General features: G+C 52.3%; 7 protein-coding genes across 7 annotated transcripts; 5 read left to right on the forward strand and 2 right to left on the reverse strand.

The window, feature by feature from the left end:
- Positions 1 to 126: 126 nt before the first annotated feature.
- Positions 127 to 6649, reverse strand: PtrM4_026460 (RING finger domain containing protein; the record flags this gene model as incomplete). Its single annotated transcript, XM_001932378.1, has 2 exons — positions 127 to 394; positions 444 to 6649. The coding sequence occupies 2 exons, from the start codon at positions 6647 to 6649 to the stop codon at positions 127 to 129; spliced, it is 6474 nt and encodes a 2157-aa protein (XP_001932413.1).
- A 653-nt stretch (positions 6650 to 7302) lies between these two features.
- PtrM4_026470 (uncharacterized protein) lies at positions 7303 to 7562 on the reverse strand (the record flags this gene model as incomplete). Its single annotated transcript, XM_001932379.2, has 3 exons — positions 7303 to 7359; positions 7412 to 7460; positions 7522 to 7562. 3 exons carry the CDS (start codon positions 7560 to 7562, stop codon positions 7303 to 7305), a joined length of 147 nt encoding a protein of 48 aa, XP_001932414.1.
- A 525-nt stretch (positions 7563 to 8087) lies between these two features.
- Positions 8088 to 8666, forward strand: PtrM4_026480 (RNA binding protein Pym; the record flags this gene model as incomplete). Its single annotated transcript, XM_001932380.1, has 1 exon — positions 8088 to 8666. The coding sequence occupies one exon, from the start codon at positions 8088 to 8090 to the stop codon at positions 8664 to 8666; it is 579 nt and encodes a 192-aa protein (XP_001932415.1).
- Positions 8667 to 10287: 1621 nt separating this feature from the next.
- On the forward strand, positions 10288 to 12598 carry PtrM4_026490 (uncharacterized protein; the record flags this gene model as incomplete). Its single annotated transcript, XM_066103715.1, has 3 exons — positions 10288 to 10592; positions 10637 to 11503; positions 11575 to 12598. 3 exons carry the CDS (start codon positions 10288 to 10290, stop codon positions 12596 to 12598), a joined length of 2196 nt encoding a protein of 731 aa, XP_065965917.1.
- A 403-nt stretch (positions 12599 to 13001) lies between these two features.
- On the forward strand, positions 13002 to 14006 carry PtrM4_026500 (uncharacterized protein; the record flags this gene model as incomplete). The annotated part of the gene is made up of 1 exon (XM_066103716.1): positions 13002 to 14006. The coding sequence occupies one exon, from the start codon at positions 13002 to 13004 to the stop codon at positions 14004 to 14006; it is 1005 nt and encodes a 334-aa protein (XP_065965918.1).
- Positions 14007 to 14186: 180 nt separating this feature from the next.
- On the forward strand, positions 14187 to 15782 carry PtrM4_026510 (uncharacterized protein; the record flags this gene model as incomplete). Its single annotated transcript, XM_066103717.1, has 1 exon — positions 14187 to 15782. One exon carries the CDS (start codon positions 14187 to 14189, stop codon positions 15780 to 15782), a length of 1596 nt encoding a protein of 531 aa, XP_065965919.1.
- Positions 15783 to 16161: 379 nt separating this feature from the next.
- PtrM4_026520 (uncharacterized protein) lies at positions 16162 to 17055 on the forward strand (the record flags this gene model as incomplete). The annotated part of the gene is made up of 1 exon (XM_066103718.1): positions 16162 to 17055. The coding sequence occupies one exon, from the start codon at positions 16162 to 16164 to the stop codon at positions 17053 to 17055; it is 894 nt and encodes a 297-aa protein (XP_065965920.1).
- Positions 17056 to 19040: the final 1985 nt, after the last annotated feature.

The following is a 19040-nucleotide window of genomic DNA, read 5'->3' on the forward strand; positions in this document are numbered from 1 at the left end:
ATATAACACGTTCACACGAAAGTCGTGTTATTTAGAAGGCCGCACTGAATCATATTCCATTACTAACCCCCAAGGAAAACGCCTACAACATACATATACACCCCTACCCTCCATCGCTATCCACATCTACAAACTCTCCCATCCGCCATTATTAACGTCGCCCTCCAACCTCCGTGCAATCAAACTCTGGACCCCACCCTCGAGCCAAACCTTCCTGAGCAGCGCATCATACCGCTTCTGATTGAGGTACAACTGATGGTGGCGACGAAGACCCGGGTCTACTTCACCGTGTTTATCGAGATAAGGGGCGACGTGCCAGGAGCCATGGTCGAGGTTGAGGAAGAGAATCATGCATTTGCGTATGTGGAGGAAGAGGCCGATTTGGCCGCCGCATCTGTGAGGGGTCAGTATGCGATTGCATGTGGGAAGGGAGGGAGACGTACTTCGCAAGATGTTGATTACAACCTCCGCGGTTCTTGGCCGTCATACAACATACAGCCTGACTGCACATAATCTCGCCACAGAAGAGGCACAGTGCAGGATCCGTCAACTCTTTACCTGTTGTTGCGCAACGGCGGCGTATCGCCTCATCAGTCAACGTGTCATAGTTCTTCGGTAGGCCGACGAGTTCGAAGATGGCGGGGTGAGAAAGCGATATTGTGGGTTTGATGGGGTTGTTTCCTGCTTGGGCCCAGAGGAGATGGCGGAGCCAGCCGCCTACGATGGAGCGTGTGGTTTGCGCTGCGGTATCCCGACTGGCAAAGGAAGCAAATATTTCTGAGAGAGAAGGTAGACGAAGGATTGTGGAGAGACGGGCGAGTTCAGGTTCGTCGGTGCGTTCGATGGCGACGTGGGGGAGGTCGATGCCGTAGCGGACGTGCATTAAGATTGCTGCCTTGCGTACGAATGGTAGCGCGTAGGTGGAAACCATGGTGTGAATCATGTAGAGGAAGTTTGGATCTTTGAAACGGTCAGGAATGGGCATGTTCTCGATGTCTAGAGACGTCGGCGACTCTCCCATGTTCATGACGTTAAAGACGACACAAACGAAGAAGAGCATGTTGTTCATCTCCTCTTGTGTCCCGAAGCCGCTGTTGGCCTTTTCCGCGTTGATGAACTGCTCTGGGTTCGGGAAGAGTAGATCCTGGTGGGTTGTCATATCTGCTGATGACTGATTCCTCGCTGCTAGTGCAAAGACGAAGATGACACGCACTATCTCGCAGAGATAGCATAGCCTCATGATATGATGAATGTCGAGACCTATGGCTGGAACAACACCGACTGCACATTCCGATAGAAATATGAATGGGTCCTGGGATAGTAGTGGCGCGATGCCCTTCAAATCAAAGCTCAGGACATCTGGATCGTATATACCAGGATGTCCCACAAACAACTGGCGGAACTGTCGGCGCTGTATCTCAGAAAACTCATCCATTGTTTTCGTTGGGCCTTGACCTCTCAGGCTCCCGATTGCAATGTACGATGAAACGGTCTCTGAAAATACGCGGAGATGAGTGATCGCCTGCGGAGAGATCTTGTCTATCAGAGTCCCGCGTACTGACTCGGATTGAACACCACGCTGAGCAATATCTGCCGCGGCGATAGAATATCCCAGTGCCCGCGCAAGGGCATCCGTATGCGTAAAGTCCTCAGTGATTGCCGGAGTATGCGGGTATACAAACGCTGAGTGGATGTTGTTCACCTTCAATGTCTCTCTTAGCCTGTGGTATATCTTGATGAGTTCGCCCATCGGAACGTCTTGCGTCAAGGCAGGGCTGTTTTGAGAGGACCCCAAACCTGCTTCAGCTACTTCCTGAGGTTGCATGCCGAGGAAAGCAGGAACTTGGAACCGAGGCGCAAGTTGAGTCACTGATTGAGACAAAGCAAGACCTGCTGAAGGTAGTGGTGGCTTGAGAAGGTCAGGCAGACGACTTGATACGGGATGAATAAAGTCTCGCTCGGCGTATTCGTAGAGTTTCTTCTGGTCATGTGATAGATCTACCGGAGCCTTCAGACCCCTTTCCAAACTCTTGTGTGTAGCGACCAGTTGCGATCCGAGCCAGGTGTTGAACTGTTCCTCAGTCTCTAGCACACCAGTACTGGATACCTTCTTTGCCCTCCAGATAATTGGCAAGAAGATGTTACCAAGAGCTTTGCATAAGGGGCACATGAACTCCTTCAGCTCAGGTCTCTCAGGGTGATTCCTCGCAATTTGGCTGACGTGACGTCTCTGTGTGGCATTCAGATACACCTCAAAGCAGGCAAAGTGCATGATGTGTCCGCAGCCAGTAGTGACAGGACCAGGGGTAACTGATGATGGAGGGAACCCCTTTCCGAGATCTTGTCGCTCACTGACGACCCGTTCACCCGTAGCAGTGATCTTCTCAACACTACGTCGGTTCTTGCTTGCCACTCCAAATGGTCGGAGATGGTCTGCTGATCGATCGAGACTGCCTGGAGTCTGGACGACTTCGTCCACCCATTCATCATCCTCTAGAGGGGTTTGCCGCAGTATTCTGCTCTCAGAGATGTATCCAAACGAACCGTAGAGCCGGTGCTCATTGCAGTCTTCTTGGCAAAGAATGCAGGTACCGAATGGATACCTCAGAGTCTTCTCTTGTTCAACCAGACCTCCAGTCTCGTCTTCCAGGTCACTGAAGTCATCCTCGCCCCAATCGAAGTCCTGGTTAGCCAAGAATTTCCCTTGTTGCTCCTTCATCGCTGCCATGACCTTTGCTTGTCGCTCACGCGCTTGCTTCTTCTGAAGCTCCTTCTGCTCTTTATCTTGGGGTGCGGGGGAGGCAGTATCCATTCTGTCAGCCGGCATGTTGATTGCTGCTGCTGCGATGATGAACGAATCCTGCTGGCGCTGCTTCAGTCTGTGGAGTATCAGGCTGATCTTAGGTTCACACGCCTTAAACGACTCGTTGTCCTGCAGAGACTTCAAGATTGAAAGTACAGTGGGGTGGCCTTGTATGCCCACATTTGCGTTTTTGGTCAAGACCGAGGTCACAAAAGACTCTGGTGCCTTCTCGGACCATCCATGTTCTGTTGTCTTGTCTTCGAGAATGGCTACGAGCAGAAGCTGTAGAGCGAACTGAATGTATGCCTCCACGCGAGTTGCTGGAATGCTCGGTGTAGCTGTAGATGCCTTGAGACCATAGCCCAGCAAGTAGTAAATGATTTGCGTGAACAGTGAAGTCCTAGTAAACGCCGACAGGTCTCGGAACAACCCAGAAGGAATGGGACGAAGCTTTGGCTCGTAGACAATATCACCTGGTTGCTTCCCGGTCTGCTTCGCCATGTAGGCCTTGTATGTGTTCTCTGCTTCCTCTCTCTGGTTGCGATTGTATTGATGAAGGTATGGATCTACCAGCTCAATGTACTGCTCTTTTAGCTCAAATGTCCCACTGTCTGATAGGCCCTCCGGAGCCCGGAACCTGGTCATCTCGGAGAGAACTGCGGGAAACTCGTCCATGTTCTGTATCCTGTCCGACAAGCGTTGTGTCATGTCAGAGAAGGACAGTGGCTTAAAGCACAGCACATGGGCAATGTCCTTGCGCATAGATGCCAGTTGAGACTCTTCGTTATCTTCGACGGGTATCAGGGATGTGCGCTCGCTAAGGATAATGATGAGCAGATGTACAAAGTCCTCCACCACGTCGATAGCTTGGCTGTCTTCAAACCCATGCTGACTGGCTTCGTACTTGCCAGTCATCCACCCGTTGAGTCCGAAACGATCGATCATTGAGGCCAAGAAAACTGACGGATCGCATAAGACCAACGCAGACTGTAAGAGGAAGATGTCTCGCTGGTGTGAAACATCTCGTTGGGACACACCACGGTATTGAGTCATTTGATGTCGCAATGTTATGCCATTTCTAACCCAGATACCGGCGCGCATCTGAGCTAGCCAAGAGCAGACTCGAAGGGGGAAATCAAACATTGCGAGTAGGTACTCCTCAGGCTGGCGTACGGGAACAGACGCCATAGCTGGGCTAACGTCCATCTGCAGTTCGTTGTGTGAGAAGAGGAGAAGTCGTAGAACATCTTCCCGATCCATACTCCGAGCTCGGTCGATGAGCCAAGATAGAGTGTAATGAAGCGCGTGATGAAAGCTCATCGGTTGAGTAGCCACAACATAGTCTACAATATTGTATCTTGGCCCGAAAAAGGTTGCAGGCTCTGCGTCGAATTCGAAAACTTCCAACGTTTTGAAGGCGGTCTCTTCTTTCAATTCGGTTTGATCGAAACGTTTCCGCTCGGCACCTAGAGAGTTGATGATGGCCACCTTGGCGGCTGCACGTATTGCGCGTTGGATATTGGTGGGATCCTCGCCGCGAGTCCAGGTAAACGATTCTGCAAAGTGTCTGCACAATTTGTTGATCTCGCGTGTAATGAGAGAAGCGCTAATCCAAGCCTCCGACTCAAACTCAAGATGCTCACCCACTTGACGAACATTAGGACAGATACCTTGGTGAAGCTTAACGAGATCCAAGAATTGCAATAGATATCTTTGCTCCTCACGGATTCTCTCCTGGACAAATTCGGAGCCGAGTAGATACTTCATGTCGAGGAAGAAGTGATACATGCGACGATTGGTCACCGCCCCTTGGTCGAAAGCTAGGGTCGCTTTCGGATCCACGTTTGAAGGGTAGCCCACCTGTCGTGTAGTCAAGAAGGTGTAGAGGATGGCCATGAGATTTGTGAGGAAGTTGCCCCGCTCGACGACCTCGGATGTGATTGAAGGCGTGGTCAGCATCTGTAGAGAAAGATTGATGATGGAATGGTCTGGTTCACGATCCGCAATGAGGTATAGCTGTGCCAAGGCGGTGTAAACACCTGCAAAGCGTAGACCTAGCAGGCGCTTGAATTCGGGAATCGTGACCACTGTGCTGATGAAGACATCGCGTATGCCAATGCGCAACTGTTTCCACATGCGCAGGTCATACAGTATCAAGTGGTCAAGCCGTAGCCGCTGCCAGAGATCTTCATGTGGGGGAGTTCCTGGCTTTTTCCCGTAGCTCTCAGGCTTCTCCAACCAGTATCTGGCTGGTCTTGCCGGTCTCAATGGCAGCGATCTGGTGTGCGGTGTCTCGGGAACCTCCAACATTGGCTCAACATGGCTAAGTGATGGTGCGCCAACAGTGGGCTCACTATCTGACTCGGCTGGTGTGTCGCTCTGACCAAGATGACCTCGTAAATGTGCAGGTGGCAGCGGTATAATAGGATTGTCCGCCATGGTGGCTTCAGTGCCTCGAGGTGCTTCATCCGCGCTTTCGTAGGCTTCCATCTCGACATCTCCATCATTGTCCTGAGCACCAACCTCATCGATGTCCATATCATCTTGGGCCTCGGCTGCAGTCGTACCTTCTTCGTCCTCATCATCGTCGTCCGAGGCAGTAGTGTCATCGTTAGCATCAGCAGCCCGCTGTCTCTGAACTCTGATAATACGAGGCCGTCGCTGAATAGGCAATAGGCCGGTAAAGAACCCATCCCTCTCGGCTACTTTATCTTCCATCTCGTGGTCATCGAGACCGCTCTGGCCGATGCTGGAATTGGATGCCTCGCTCCCGATTCGCCATGGCTTCAACAGCTCCTCACAAACAGTACGCCTCAGTATATGGTTGTCTTCGCCCACGCTGCAGCCTGCGATATCCGCAATCCACTCAATGATAGCACCGCCCATCTGCTCGCGAAACGTATCCCGTGCCGATCGAATTGTGACTGTCAACTTAATCTCCTCGATAATTTTGGCCATGCGCAGGAGGTCTTTGATGTCCGCTCTGTATACGATGGCACTGCGTCCGACATCATTTATCTCGTAAGCTTTTGCGAGGCCAAAGGCCAATTTTTGCTTGCATGCGCGTGCAACTTGATCCCTCACATCGTTGACAGTATGTTTCTCATCGTTCCAGAGTACCAGACAGAACTCCTCACATTCCTCTGGCTCATCTCCAAAGTCATACCATCTAGACAAGAGGCGTGACTTTTGCTCATCTTGTCGAATCGACTCTTCGGTCTTGGGGAGGCGCAGTTGTTCGGGGGAGCAGGAAAATACGTCGATGAGGTAATCGAGCGTTCGTGCGATGGTGATGCGGATTGTGTCTATGACCTCGTCTGGCAGCATGGAGCCTTCTCTCACCTTACCAGCCGCGTTGGAGTCGTCCTGCTGGTCTGCAGAATGTATGTTGCAATGAACCGGCCGCACCCAGGCCTCGTCGTCTCCACAGTCGCAGCACCCAGAGTTGCCCGGCGAGACACTCACAAAGACCTGATGCCCCTCATGGTCCGAGGCATCAAAGCAGCGGGCGCATAAAACGCATGTGTCGTCTGCGGTGCACGTTTTGCAGCGGTATGTCGCCTCGCCGTTCTTGAAGATGTGTCCGCATGGCTTCCCTCTTGCTGATGGCATGTATTCTGCACCTTCCACTGCGCCCTGTGCATCGCGCAAGCTCCATGGCTTCTCGGCCTCGGCCGGTGGTCCATTAGGAAAGAAGAGGGACAGAAAGTCGTCGCGACCGGCGAGGGAGCGAAAAAGGATTTCGCGCAGCTCTTTATCGGCTGCAGAATCGAAGCGGTAGTTGTGTCGTCGTGGTAGTTCGCGCAGCTGTCGGCATAGCTCTTGCTCGTGCAAGGATATGTACATTGTGCAGCAACCTGTACGTGTGGCGGTGGGATGGCGGGGTCAGGTATCACTACACAAGCAGCACATAAAAGTTTGGTCCAGGTAGAATGTATTCAGAAGTCAGGCTGGAAGAGTTGATGCGTGGGCCAGCCACTTGGGGAAGTGTGTTGTGGGCTTGTATTGAGTCTGGGCCATTGGATAGCGTCGAGGACTAGATGCATGCTATGTCATTGCGTGAAGGGCGGACCCCCGAGACATGCGCCACGCCACTCAGATCAGTCACAACTTCCCATCACTGCCAAAGGAGCCACAAGACCGTGACGCGACTTCGCAATACAATCCATCAGGACTAGCTAGCATGGGAATCATGGAAGTAGGCTTGCATTTGTCCACTCCCAGGCTGAAGTCATCTATGGAACTGACTCCTAGTCTCAGAAAGTGAATTTGAGTTAGTAATGGTTGGACTGTCATATGCACTGGCGGCATCAATAGTGCAGTGCAGCGCATCACAGCTTTTGCCATCATGTCATAATTTCAAGAATCAGATACAAGATCAGCACCTCGCTTTGGTATTTCGCATGCTGTAGAATACTCCACAATACACAGTGTCCGTGCCCAGATCCGCAAACAATTGTCTATAGGTTTTGTGCGCGAATTGTAGGGTAGTCGACTTCCTACTCGTCGTCCTCGGCGGCCTCCATGTATCGCTGCTTGATGTCTTTCCATTGGCGCTGTCACAAGTATTAGCGCATATCTCCCACCGAAAATAATGTCGCTACTTACACCGCGGTTGAGGTTGTCCCAGATCTTGTCTGAGCCTGTGTCGAATGCCCTATTGCTCCTATCAGTCTCCCTGCTTTCCTGCAATATTGATCTAGTCGGTTTTCACATACAGTTGCATGCCAAAGGCAGCGCCAAAGACGGTGAACAACATGGTAGTGTTGCTGCGGAGGACCGCGCTGCAGTCGATAGTTAGTCCTGTCCTGTTCGAAGGCGGGCGCGCAGGAAGACTTGCTTGTAGATGGTGTTGACCATCTGCAGACACTGTTAGCCGACCATCAGAATACGTGGGCCCATCAATTGACTTACTCCAGACATTTTGGGCGTGACGAGAGGATGTGGTGAGCTGTGATTACGGGCGTGTGGCTGCTTCGCTGGCGATGTTGAAGATGGACGTTCGTCGAAGATTCAAGCTCTCGCGGTCACGGGGATTTACCCAGCGCTAATTGGCCGGTTGTGCCCTCCGCGCTGTCGGCATGAACTTTACCTGCAACCCCTCCGCTGCCATCGTTCCACCCTCGACCAGCCCACTTGATCGTCATCAGCTCCGTGGCAGCGACCGAAGCGATCTGGCGACAGCGGAAGCCGAGCGTTTGACGTGCCTCGGCGCATTGCGACTGCCCAACTCTCTCCGGCGCACACTGCCATTTCCACCTGCACGCCAGGCGCAACCGACACAATGCCTTCCATAGAGACTCCCGCCGTCTCCAAAGCCGGCATCACCACGTCCGCAACCGGCGAACGCCATATCCCGGCATCCATCCGCCCCGATGGCACAATGCGCAAAGAGATTCGAGTTCGTCCTGGATATCGTCCACCTGAGGACGTCGAACTCTACAAGAACCGCACTGCTGAGGGCTTCCGTAATAGAGGAAAGGCGGGCGTTCCAGGAGCTGAGGTGTTAAAGAGCGAGGAAGATCCTGGCAAATCAAGTCCTGCTGCAAATAAAAATGCTAAACGGAGGGAAGCTAGGAAAAAGGCTGCAGCCGCTGCAGGTGACGTCGACGAGGAAGTCAATGACAAGACAAAGCCCGAGCCTGAAGCTGCAAAGCTCGTCGATCCGGAAGCTGAGAAAGAAAAGGAAGCCAAGAAGCTCACCAAGAAGTTGAGGCAGGCGCGCGAGCTCAAGGAGAAGAAAGACAGGGGTGAGAAGCTACTACCAGAGCAGTTTGAAAAGGTCACCAAGATCAACGAACTGATTCTCTCACTGGATCGTCTCGGCTTTGATCCGCAGGGCGAGAGGAAGGGAGAGACTTGAAGCACACCGATGAGCCACCCTTCCAAACCCCCTATAAACTACAAACTGAGCCCATGGCTCTAACCACGGTGCCACGATTACGCATTATTATTCAACGTCCTCCCCCAGCGACAGGTGTGCGCCCACCCAATGCATACGCTATTCGACACCGACGAGTCTGGGCTGGGGCTGCTATTAATCACCCGTCATACCGACACCATTTTCAGTCACAGTTGCTCTCTGGTTACAGCTAGCTGTCAGCTCGACCCAGTGTTGTTTCACACCTCTAGGGTCGCATGGTATTCCAAGTTCCAACTCTTCCGCTCGGGCATCAAGTATCGTAGAATACAAACAAAAAACAGAAGCTTGAATAGCCTTATTACGTTCCAACCTGTGTTTTCGGGCTAGACTAATATGATAGATAGTGAATCATCTTACCATGTCTAGACACCCACCATCATCGACCTGCAGAAGAATAGTTCCATCTCCCAACAACATTTACAATTAGCAAAAAAACATACAACAGCGGGGATTCGCCAGTGGTCACCCACCTGACTACTAGTCCGCCGGTACACCGCTTGAGTACCGCTGAGCGAACGGGAAGCGCTATTTTCTCCCTCGCGACTGGCACAAAAACCCTTAATTTTCCTGTAAACGGTAATCTTAACGGCACCGTCTACTGTAAAGTGGTCCTAAATCCGGTATATTAACTCCTGTTTGCGTAGGGCTGTAAAGTAAGCGCTAATCTAAACGGGATAAAAGAATTATGCGCTAATGTAAAGGCAGCGATGCGGGCGCAAGTAGGACTCTCTAAGTGGTTAAACTATTATTAGCAAGCGCCTAACAACTAAGCCTCAGTAAGCTCAGAAAACCTTCGGGATACCAAAGTGTGACTAAGTTTATGACTCAGTCGCGTCGCCGTTACCCTCAACCAGCGCACTACACAACGAGCTTCTAACTCTACAACAACGCTAGACACGCGTCGCGTCGTTGTCCACAATCCAACACTTGCGCTACGTCACGCTAGACACGCGTCGCGTCCCTTCCCTATCTAATACCCGCGCTACACCACGAGATTCCTAGGAGGTACGATGGGTCCACATATATTCTATTGAGTCGAAGACGAACATTCTCGCGCCCGCTACATCGATAGACAGGGTATAATTGCAGAGGACAGAGATACCTCAGTTAATTTTAGAAAGAAAGGAACTACTTTGCTAGACTAGATTGCGCAACATCTCGATTAGAGCAATAGATATCCTACGCCATTCATTTCAACGTATTGTGACGAGCAGGTAGCGTGGGAAGAAGTAGAACGGCGAGTGACTGCAGGAAAGAGGGACGTGAAGATCTACAAGATTGATATGTGTGATGGTTTTGGGCCGTTGCCCCGCACAGGCCACCTGCCAGATGCCTTAGCGTTGTTTTGATGTTCGCGCACGAGCCACCTGTTTGGTGGCCCATGCACACCCCCACTTAGATATATTCCGCGCAGAGCTTCTTACAAGCTCTGCACTGCAATTACTTTGTAATTCAACACAGTTTCAAATACCTGACCTATGTGAGACCCTTACACGTAATTGCAGTCACCGAACACTGGCCCAACGGTGCGCCTCACGAGAAGCGCCCCGTCGAACAAGTCATGAACCCTCTGGGGGCTCGTGACTCCCCTCACCCCGAGATCGTGGAACTCCTCACTGAGGAGACATCGCGCGATACTCGCCCCAGCACTACAGAACACCGAAATCCTGCCCTCGGCGTCCCTCGTTTCATGCGAGAGACGGCCGCAACCATGAACCGCTCCCGTATGGACGAGAGCCACGAGAACTCAGCCCCCGAACAGCCTTCGCGTGCGACGGCGCCCACCTCCCAGACCAAAGAAACCCTAGAGCGTCGCGCCAGCGGCCTCCCCGAGCACACGGCAAGAACAACCTCTTCGACAGGGACGTACGCATTCCAGGACGCTACCCCTCCCTCGGCCACACCGATAGTGTACAGCAGCCACTGGACATTTCCGACGACTCTGACGACGAGCTTCCGACCACAATCACTACGCGCAAGAAGGGCGTGGCCTTCATAGACCATCGCGCCGACTTGAGCAGCCCATTGGGCATACGCTACCCATTAATGAGCGAGCAACGCCGCTACTCGCGCCAGTCTCAGGCCGAAGTCGACACTGATTATTTTTCTGAAGCGTGGCTCTCACCTGGACCCGCCGCGTCCTTAGAACCCCTAGTTGAACACGCCTACGAGCGTGCGCAATTCGAGCGACAGCCCTCTACGTCCTACGTCATTCCTCGCGAGGATAACGTGACCACCTTCGACCTCTGGGAGAACGATGCGCAAGGCAACCCCCAACGCAAAGATTCTCTCCACACTACGCCTATCGGACATACGAATAATGACCAGTCTAAGGCGTTGAACAGACTATATGATCAAATCCGCGATATGTGGAGAGACCTCGGCAACGAGCGCAAACACAGCGATCAGTTAGGCGAACAGCTTCTCGCAAGAGACAAGGTCATCGAAAACCTCCACAGCAAGGATCAAGAAACCCAAGATATCCTTGAGGGTTACAAGGGCGACGTCGCTGACACACAGGCTGTCCTTAAGAACTGCCAGGACCAACTTCAGTCTTCCGTCGCTACAGTTGCACGCCTAACCGAGGAGCTCCGCGACGCGCGCGGAAGCGCTCACGAAGACTACCAGCAGGCCCAGAACCAGGCAGAGAACCTCGCCGCCCGCAAATCGGCCTACAAGGACAAATACCGACAGGAGCACGACGCCCACCGAGCCACATTAGAGAATATGAAGAAACTCCAGGCTAAGCTAAAACAGGCTACAGCCAAGGTTTCTAGGTCAGCCAGGCGCGGCCACACAGGCCCTTCCCCCCAGACTCATCGGACTCTGAAGGCGACGATGCCAACAGTCCTCTACCAGCCCTCTCTCGCCAAGGTCAGCGCGGCACTCAGTCTACGAAAAATCGATACTCCGATGACGAAGAGTACGATCACCGTCGCCACCCCCGCCCAAAGAAACCTGAACCTGAGGCATTCTCCGGTAATGGCACCACTTCCGCCGACTATCTTAAGTGGAAGATGGACGTCACCGATTGGTTTGCTGATTATCCCTACGAGTTCGCCTCAGAAACCAAGAAGCTTAGCTACATCCGCCAGAAGACCAAGGACAAGGCTTTCGGATGCCTCCAGCATGGGTACCTCGAACCTGGAGCTGAGTTCGCGCACAGTAACGAGGCTTGGTCTATCCTTGACTCTGTCTATAAGTCGCTGAACACTAGCATCGAAGCTCAGTCCTGGTATGAGAGCTTGAATTCCACTATGAAGCCCACAGAGTCTATGGGTGAGTACATCGCCCGCTTTAACGTCGGCACCTCGGCCCTTCGTTGGCCCGACACCCTCAAGATCCAGTTCATGCGCAACCGGCTGCCTGTATGGTGGCGCGACATGACCGCCATGAAAGTCTTAGAGTCTAGCCTCACCTACCTTGACTTCTGTCAAACCCTTCGTCTCCTCGAACAGTCCAACCCACAACGAGCCACTACAACTGGCAACCGTAGAGGAAATCAGAGTTTAGAAGGTGGCGGGGGCGGCGGAGCAGGCGGCAATAAGTCCACTCCCTCTAACGGACCCCGGAACGGTGGATCCAGCTCGGGATCTGGCCCCCGTGGCCGCTCTGACATCCAGGTCAAGGTCCTCCGTCACTTAAATCGTTGTTTCAACTGTCTTAAGAAGAATCACACCTTTAAGGCTACAGGAGGTTACTGCTCTAAGGAGCCGGTCGCCTCTTTTGACTCGTACCCCGAAGTTCAGGACGCTCTTGAGAAGGCTATTGCTAACAATGGCGTACCCGTCGGAGAGCCAGCCCGCCCTAAGGTCAAGGGCGCCGCAGCTAGCGTCACCTCCACCTCTCCCCAACCTTCGGAAAATGCTTAGTCCCTGGCGACAGTCGCCCCCAGGGACCTCCCCGGCATGAGAAGCCACCCCCAGTACAACCACCAGCACATCCCCTAATTCCCCTGCCCCTTCTGTCGAAGACAGCGAAGAAGAAGAGGAGTTACATCCTAACCGCTTTGTCGACGATTCTTTGACCCTAGCCCTTTCCCCTACCGTAGAAGTCAGCTCTGACGATGAGTCCGACCCGGATCCAACACTCCAGGCAATTGCGAACCGTGTCAAGGCTCTAAAACAACAGAGCCAGACTGGATCCCGGATCACCGTCTCGGCCATTGCTGCCGCCGCTATACGCGGTGATAAGTATCAGCCTCTAGTAGGCCAGCAATTAGTCTTTAAAGGAATCATTTCTTCTCATCGCTCCTCTCCTCAACACGTCGAAATCATGGGTGACACTGGTTGTGCTTCTCTCTTCATTGATTCTTCTCATGCCCGCGCACATAAATACGACCTTATCTCTCTCTCCCAGCCTGCTACTCTAGAACTCGCTGATGGCTCTCTAGTGGCAGGCGTTACCCATATGGCCCGGGTAACTGTCACATTTGGCACCCACACCGAAGATGTCCTAGCCTATGTCACCAAACTCTCTGGTGTCCAAATGATCCTAGGAACGCCCTGGTTCCAAACCCATGAACCCCGAGTTAACTGGAAAGACATGTCTCTAAGTTTTGACTCGGAGCACTGTCTAATTAACTGTATCCACGACCACCGACCCTGTCACACTCAGAGCAGCCGGCACCACAAGCAACCTCTCCCCCAGGTCCCTGACCCTTGCCGGAAGGTTGCTCGTCACCCCAAAGCACCCCCACCAATTGATGTAGCTTTCATCTCTAGCCGCGTAGCCGCGGCAGCCGTCTGTCACGACCAGGACATTTGTATCACCTCTTACGATGAAATCGGCCGCATCGCCGAGCTATCCGACAAGGAATGGGAGGACACTCAGCACCTACGTGCTGCAGGAGCCAAAGTGCTCCCAGAGGATTACGAGAAGTTCCGCGACAAGATGGAACGTCCGCACATGACGAGACAAGAAATCCTCAAGCGATTACCTAAGGTCCTTCATCCCTTGTACCAAGGTTTTGACCCTAAAGAAGCGGACGAGCTCCCAGAGCTCCGGGGTAACCTTGACCACAAAATCGAACTTAAGCTCGACGATACTGGCCAGCCGCCTAAGCCGTCATTCCAGCGTCTACGCCCAATGTCCCGAGATGAAGCCCGAGCGGTGAAACTCTATGTGGACGACATGATCAAGAAAGGACACGTCGAACGCAGCACTTCCGCCTGGGCCGCACCCCTTCTTGTTGTGCGCAAGCCAGGTGGAGGCATCCGCATACACAGTCCGCAACAATCAATTAAGTGGGTCCTAGAAGGTTCAGATTGGATTGATTGATTACCGCTTTAAGCCTAGTAGTTACCTATAGGAGTTTAAGCCCTACCTAGATAGGTAAGTGGGTCTAGGAGAGTGACCGGATTGAATTGATTGTTGCGGAGTCTACGCATATGCGTCGACTATCGCGGTCTGAACGCCCACACTGTCAAGAACCGAAATGCCCCACCACTAATCCGGGACATGCTTGCTAAGCTCTCAAAATCGCGATACTTCTCCAAGGTAGATGTGATCGCCGCATTCAATAAGATACGCATCAAAGAAGAACATAAACACCTCTCCGCCTTCATCACGCCCTACGGACTGTACCAATACACTGTTATGCCCTTCGGCATGTGCAATAGCCCAGGAACCTTCCAAGCATACATTAACGACGTCCTACACGAATATCTCGATGAGTTCTGCATGGCTTACTTAGACGATGTAATTATCTTTAGTGAGACTCTTGATCAACACGAGAAGCACCTAGTACAGGTAGTCTCTCGGCTCGCAGACGCCGGATTGCCTATGGACATTCTTAAATCCGACTTCATAACGACAGAGGTTAAATTCCTCGGGCTTATCATCACCGCCGACGGTATTAAAATGGACCCAGACAAAGTCAGCGCCATTCAGGACTGGAAGCTTCCGCAATCTCTAAAAGATGTACAAGCCTTTTTAGGTTTTGCTAACTTCTACCGCCGATTTATACGCGGTTTCTCGGATATCGCAAAACCTTTAACGCATCTCACTAAGGGCGACCCTAAGCTATTCAAGATGACTAAAGAAGCTGAGCGCTCCTTCCTCGCACTGAAAGTCGCCTTCTGTAGCGACGTGGTGCTCGCCCACTTTGACCCCGACCTAAAGACTATCGTAGAAACTGACGCGTCTGACTATGTGTACGCAGCAGTGCTCTCCCAGGTCCAGCCAGACGGATCAGTCCGGCCGGTCGCCTATCTCTCAAAGAAGATGTCGCCCACAGAGTGTAATTACGAGATATACGACAAGGAGCTCCTCGCTATAGTCCGCGCCTTCGAGGAATGGAGGCCAGAACTCGCAGGAGTTCCTGAGGCGGTAGAAGTGCTAACAGACCATCGCGGGCTCGAATACTTCCGCTCTAAACGCAATCTCAATCGTCGACAAGCCCGCTGGGCTGAGTTCCTAGAGGAATTCGACTTTCGCATACAATACCGCCCTGGTAAACAGGGTACTAAACCCGACAGCCTTACCCGCCGGACAGGAGACTTGCCAGACTCAGTCACGGACGACCGGGTCCAGCACCAATGCCAGACTATCCTAGGTTCCAACCGATGGGGCGGCAGCTATGCCGCTGTACGCCTCGCCGGAGTATGCCTGGGCGACAATCCTTGCGACCTAGGCTCCGTCCTTACACTGATGCAAGAGAGCGGCGAAGGCGCTTCACTGTCCACCTCTACAATGTTGGTAGGGTTAGCCCGCTTCTCCCTAAAGGGCACCCATGACCCATATGACGACATCGAAGGAGCCGACGATCGCCCCCTCGACGATGTCCTCTTAGAACTCTGCCTTAGCGACCCACGCCTACGCGATGTAAAGACAGCCCTCGCTTCTAATGACCGCCGTATCCCACATTACCTCATAGCGGAAGGCATTCGGATGGAACTAGCCGACCTAGAAGCCAGCAACGACGGCAAGCTATTTATTGGCAACGGGCGTCTTGTCGTCCCCTTCAGTGAGAAACTCCGTACGAGGATTATCGCACACATCCACAATAGCCTACCGGGCGGCAGAGATGTCAACAAGCAAGTCAAGCTGGCTTGATTCTTATCGATTGCAGATCACAGACAATATAGAGGCTCGTGCACAGTGGCACGTCCCAGAGAATGGTCTGTGATCTGCAATCGATAAGAATCAAGCCAGCTTGACTTGCTTGTTGACATCTCTGCCGGGCGGCCACGGAGGTCGCACGACGACGTACCAACAAGTAAGCCAGTGGTACTACTGGCAGGGCATGACGAACACAATTGCGCGCTTTACCAACAACTGTCTAACCTGTAAACGCTCTAAGGTTAACCGCACCGCCAAACATAGTTTGCTTCACCCGCTGCCTGTCCCTACTCAGTACTGGGATGACATATCCATCGACTTCATCACCCCACTGCCTAAGTCAACCTGGTGTGGTCACTCTTACCAACACATCATGGTCGTGGTTGACCGTCTATCAAAAATGAAGAAGTTCATTGCAATGGAAAACCTAGAGGTGCCTACAGTCGTTGACAAGTTTATGGAATACATCTGGAAAGAGGAAGGATACCCAAGGACTCTTGTATCAGATCGGGGCCGCCAATTCACGTCACATTTCTGGAATCGCCTGTGTGCCCAGGTGGGAACGCACCCTAAACTCTCTACCTCCCATCACCCAGAAACCGACGGTCAGACCGAGAATGCAAACGCCGATCTCAAACAATACCTAAGGGCGTACGTTAACTACCTACAGACGGATTGGGCCCAGCTATTGCCTTTAGCAGAATTTGAAGCCAATTCGGCCATTAGCACAGCTACCGGGTTATCTCCGTTCCTCGCCACAAAGGGACGCCAACCGCGATCTGGACTGGAGCCCGCTCACCTTCTGCGCCCCCTTAACAACCACCCTACTATCGCCCAACAGCAACGGAACGCTGATGCCCTCGCCCAGCGCATTGACACAACGCGCACCTTCCTGCGACAACAAATCCTATGGGCTCAAGACAAGATGAAAGAGTTCGCAGACGCGAACCGATACCCAGCACCACGGTTCGACGTGGGTGACTGGGTGATGCTGAACGCCCGCCACATTAAAACCGAAAGACCAGTTAAGTCACTAGACCACAAGAATATAGGGCCATACCAGATCACTCGGGTCATTGACAACATGGCCTACGAACTAGACCTCCCTCCTCAGCTTAAAGCTATCTTCCCAGCCTTCCACCCATGGCTCCTACAACCGTACGAGGACGACGCCTTACCCGGACAACCTCGTCCAGGCGATGCCGCTCCCCCGAAGTCCACCTTGGCAACGATGGAGTCACAGAATACGTGGTCTCCCAAGTCCTAGACTCTCGCATACGACGCAATCTCGTCGACCCTCACACAGGTGAGCGTGGATTGCTGCAATACAAGGTGGAATGGGTGGGCGACGATCAGTCAGAGCCATGGCAGCCCTACCATAACCTGCGCAGCTGTAAAGAGTCAGTCCAGGACTTTCACAGCCGCAACCCTGGCCGACCAGGACCACACGCCACATTTCATGACTACGATGACGACGGACAGCTCGCTATAGCCCTGCTCCAGCTACTAGATAGCAAGTACTCAAATAAGTTTGCGCCTCAGTCGGAACTTTGAGCGCTTTTCGGGGGGGGACGTGTGATGGTTTTGGGCCGTTGCCCCGCACAGGCCACCTGCCAGATGCCTTAGCGTTGTTTTGATGTTCGCGCACGAGCCACCTGTTTGGTGGCCCATGCACACCCCCACTTAGATATATTCCGCGCAGAGCTTCTTACAAGCTCTGCACTGCAATTACTTTGTAATTCAACACAGTTTCAAATACCTGACCTGTGTGAGACCCTTACAATATGGATGCTAGAAACGAGCGCACGGAGTATCGTAACATCCGACTTCTTGCTAGGAACCTAGGCTATTATATTCCCTTCGATGCATAGAACAACTCGAAGCACAAATACGTCTTCCTTTATCGCATTCTAGACAGCGTGGTTGTAGGATAGGAAGACCTATAAATGTTTACAACATCGTGAACGAGAGAGCTATAAAGTGCAGATTGTAATGCGGATTGTAGTTAGAAGCATATTAACCGTGTTTATTAGTTTTACGAATAAGAAGATTGCTGTTTTGTCTTCTGTGAATTTGCTATAACAAAGACAAATGTTCTAGATAGCAACAAGATAAGGTTAGCTATTTAACTATTAGGTAACAAGGAGGGTGGCTAACGCGTCCCTATAGCGTAGGAGGCGATGTTATATAAATATAACTAAAGAGGAGAATGCTGTCTCTAGATAAGGTAGCTTCTTGCTATGCATCGCCACTGCCCGGCTAATTCTCATCTTTCACGAACATGAATAATCTAAAACTCCTCATGACTAGCTGTTAGTTGTATGACTGCAACAATTATATCACCAAATTGTGCTCTATATTAGCTTGTGTCCTCCCCCCCACATCGAATGCTCATTCAACGTGCTGAAAGTAGAGCTCGCTGCATCGGCGCTAGTGGGCTCAAAACATAGGAACGTGGTGGGCTTGATTAGGTCAACGAAGAGAATAACAGCGAGCTTAAGCGCGTGGTAATGCTATATCTCTAAGTTACAGGAGGTAACGTTGGGATCGTTAGCACGGGGATCGTGCAGAGGCAAAGGCTAGCTGCGGGACAGTGGGGCGTTGTCTGGTGAGCGACAAAGAACTCGGCAAGCGAATCAAATGTCGCCGCGCTCCCATCGCGCATCTCGACATAACGTTTGCATGTCTGCCTGTACTCATTTTTCATATCAATACTATCAGACTTTGTCATCTTCTCCTGACTAGCTGATGTCGATGTTGCCCCACCCGCGCATAAATCGTCCTCTCACGGCCGTCCGTTACGGAAACGTGCGCGCTCAGCCGTTGAAGCTGAAGCAGCATTGCGGAAGAAACAATGCACTTTAGCACCTACTGCTGCGAATATAAATCCACTACACACTCCTTCTCCATCACATTCGGAACCTTATCTACGAAGTCCGAGGAAGTCACAACGTCTGAGGGATAGGCCGGTCGCAGCGGCGGCGGCGACAGAGGGTGAGGTCGAGGCACATTCAGCTTCATATCAACCTGATGCTCGCTCCATTGGAAATAGAACTGCTGCGCTTGTGAACCCTAGCCACAATGTGCCAATTCTATCGCCGCCTATATCTTCGTCCTCGCTATATGTAGCAGCGCTCGACTTGGACGCTGTTGCAGACGTGAGCAAGCCCACGACCAGATCCCAGACCAGCTTGAAGCGGACGAGGACTCCAAGTCCAAGGAAGACTCTGCGCGATTTGAGTATGCTAAATA

Source organism: Pyrenophora tritici-repentis, chromosome 1, assembly GCF_003171515.1.
Source record: "Pyrenophora tritici-repentis strain M4 chromosome 1, whole genome shotgun sequence".
NCBI lineage: Eukaryota > Fungi > Ascomycota > Dothideomycetes > Pleosporales > Pleosporaceae > Pyrenophora > Pyrenophora tritici-repentis.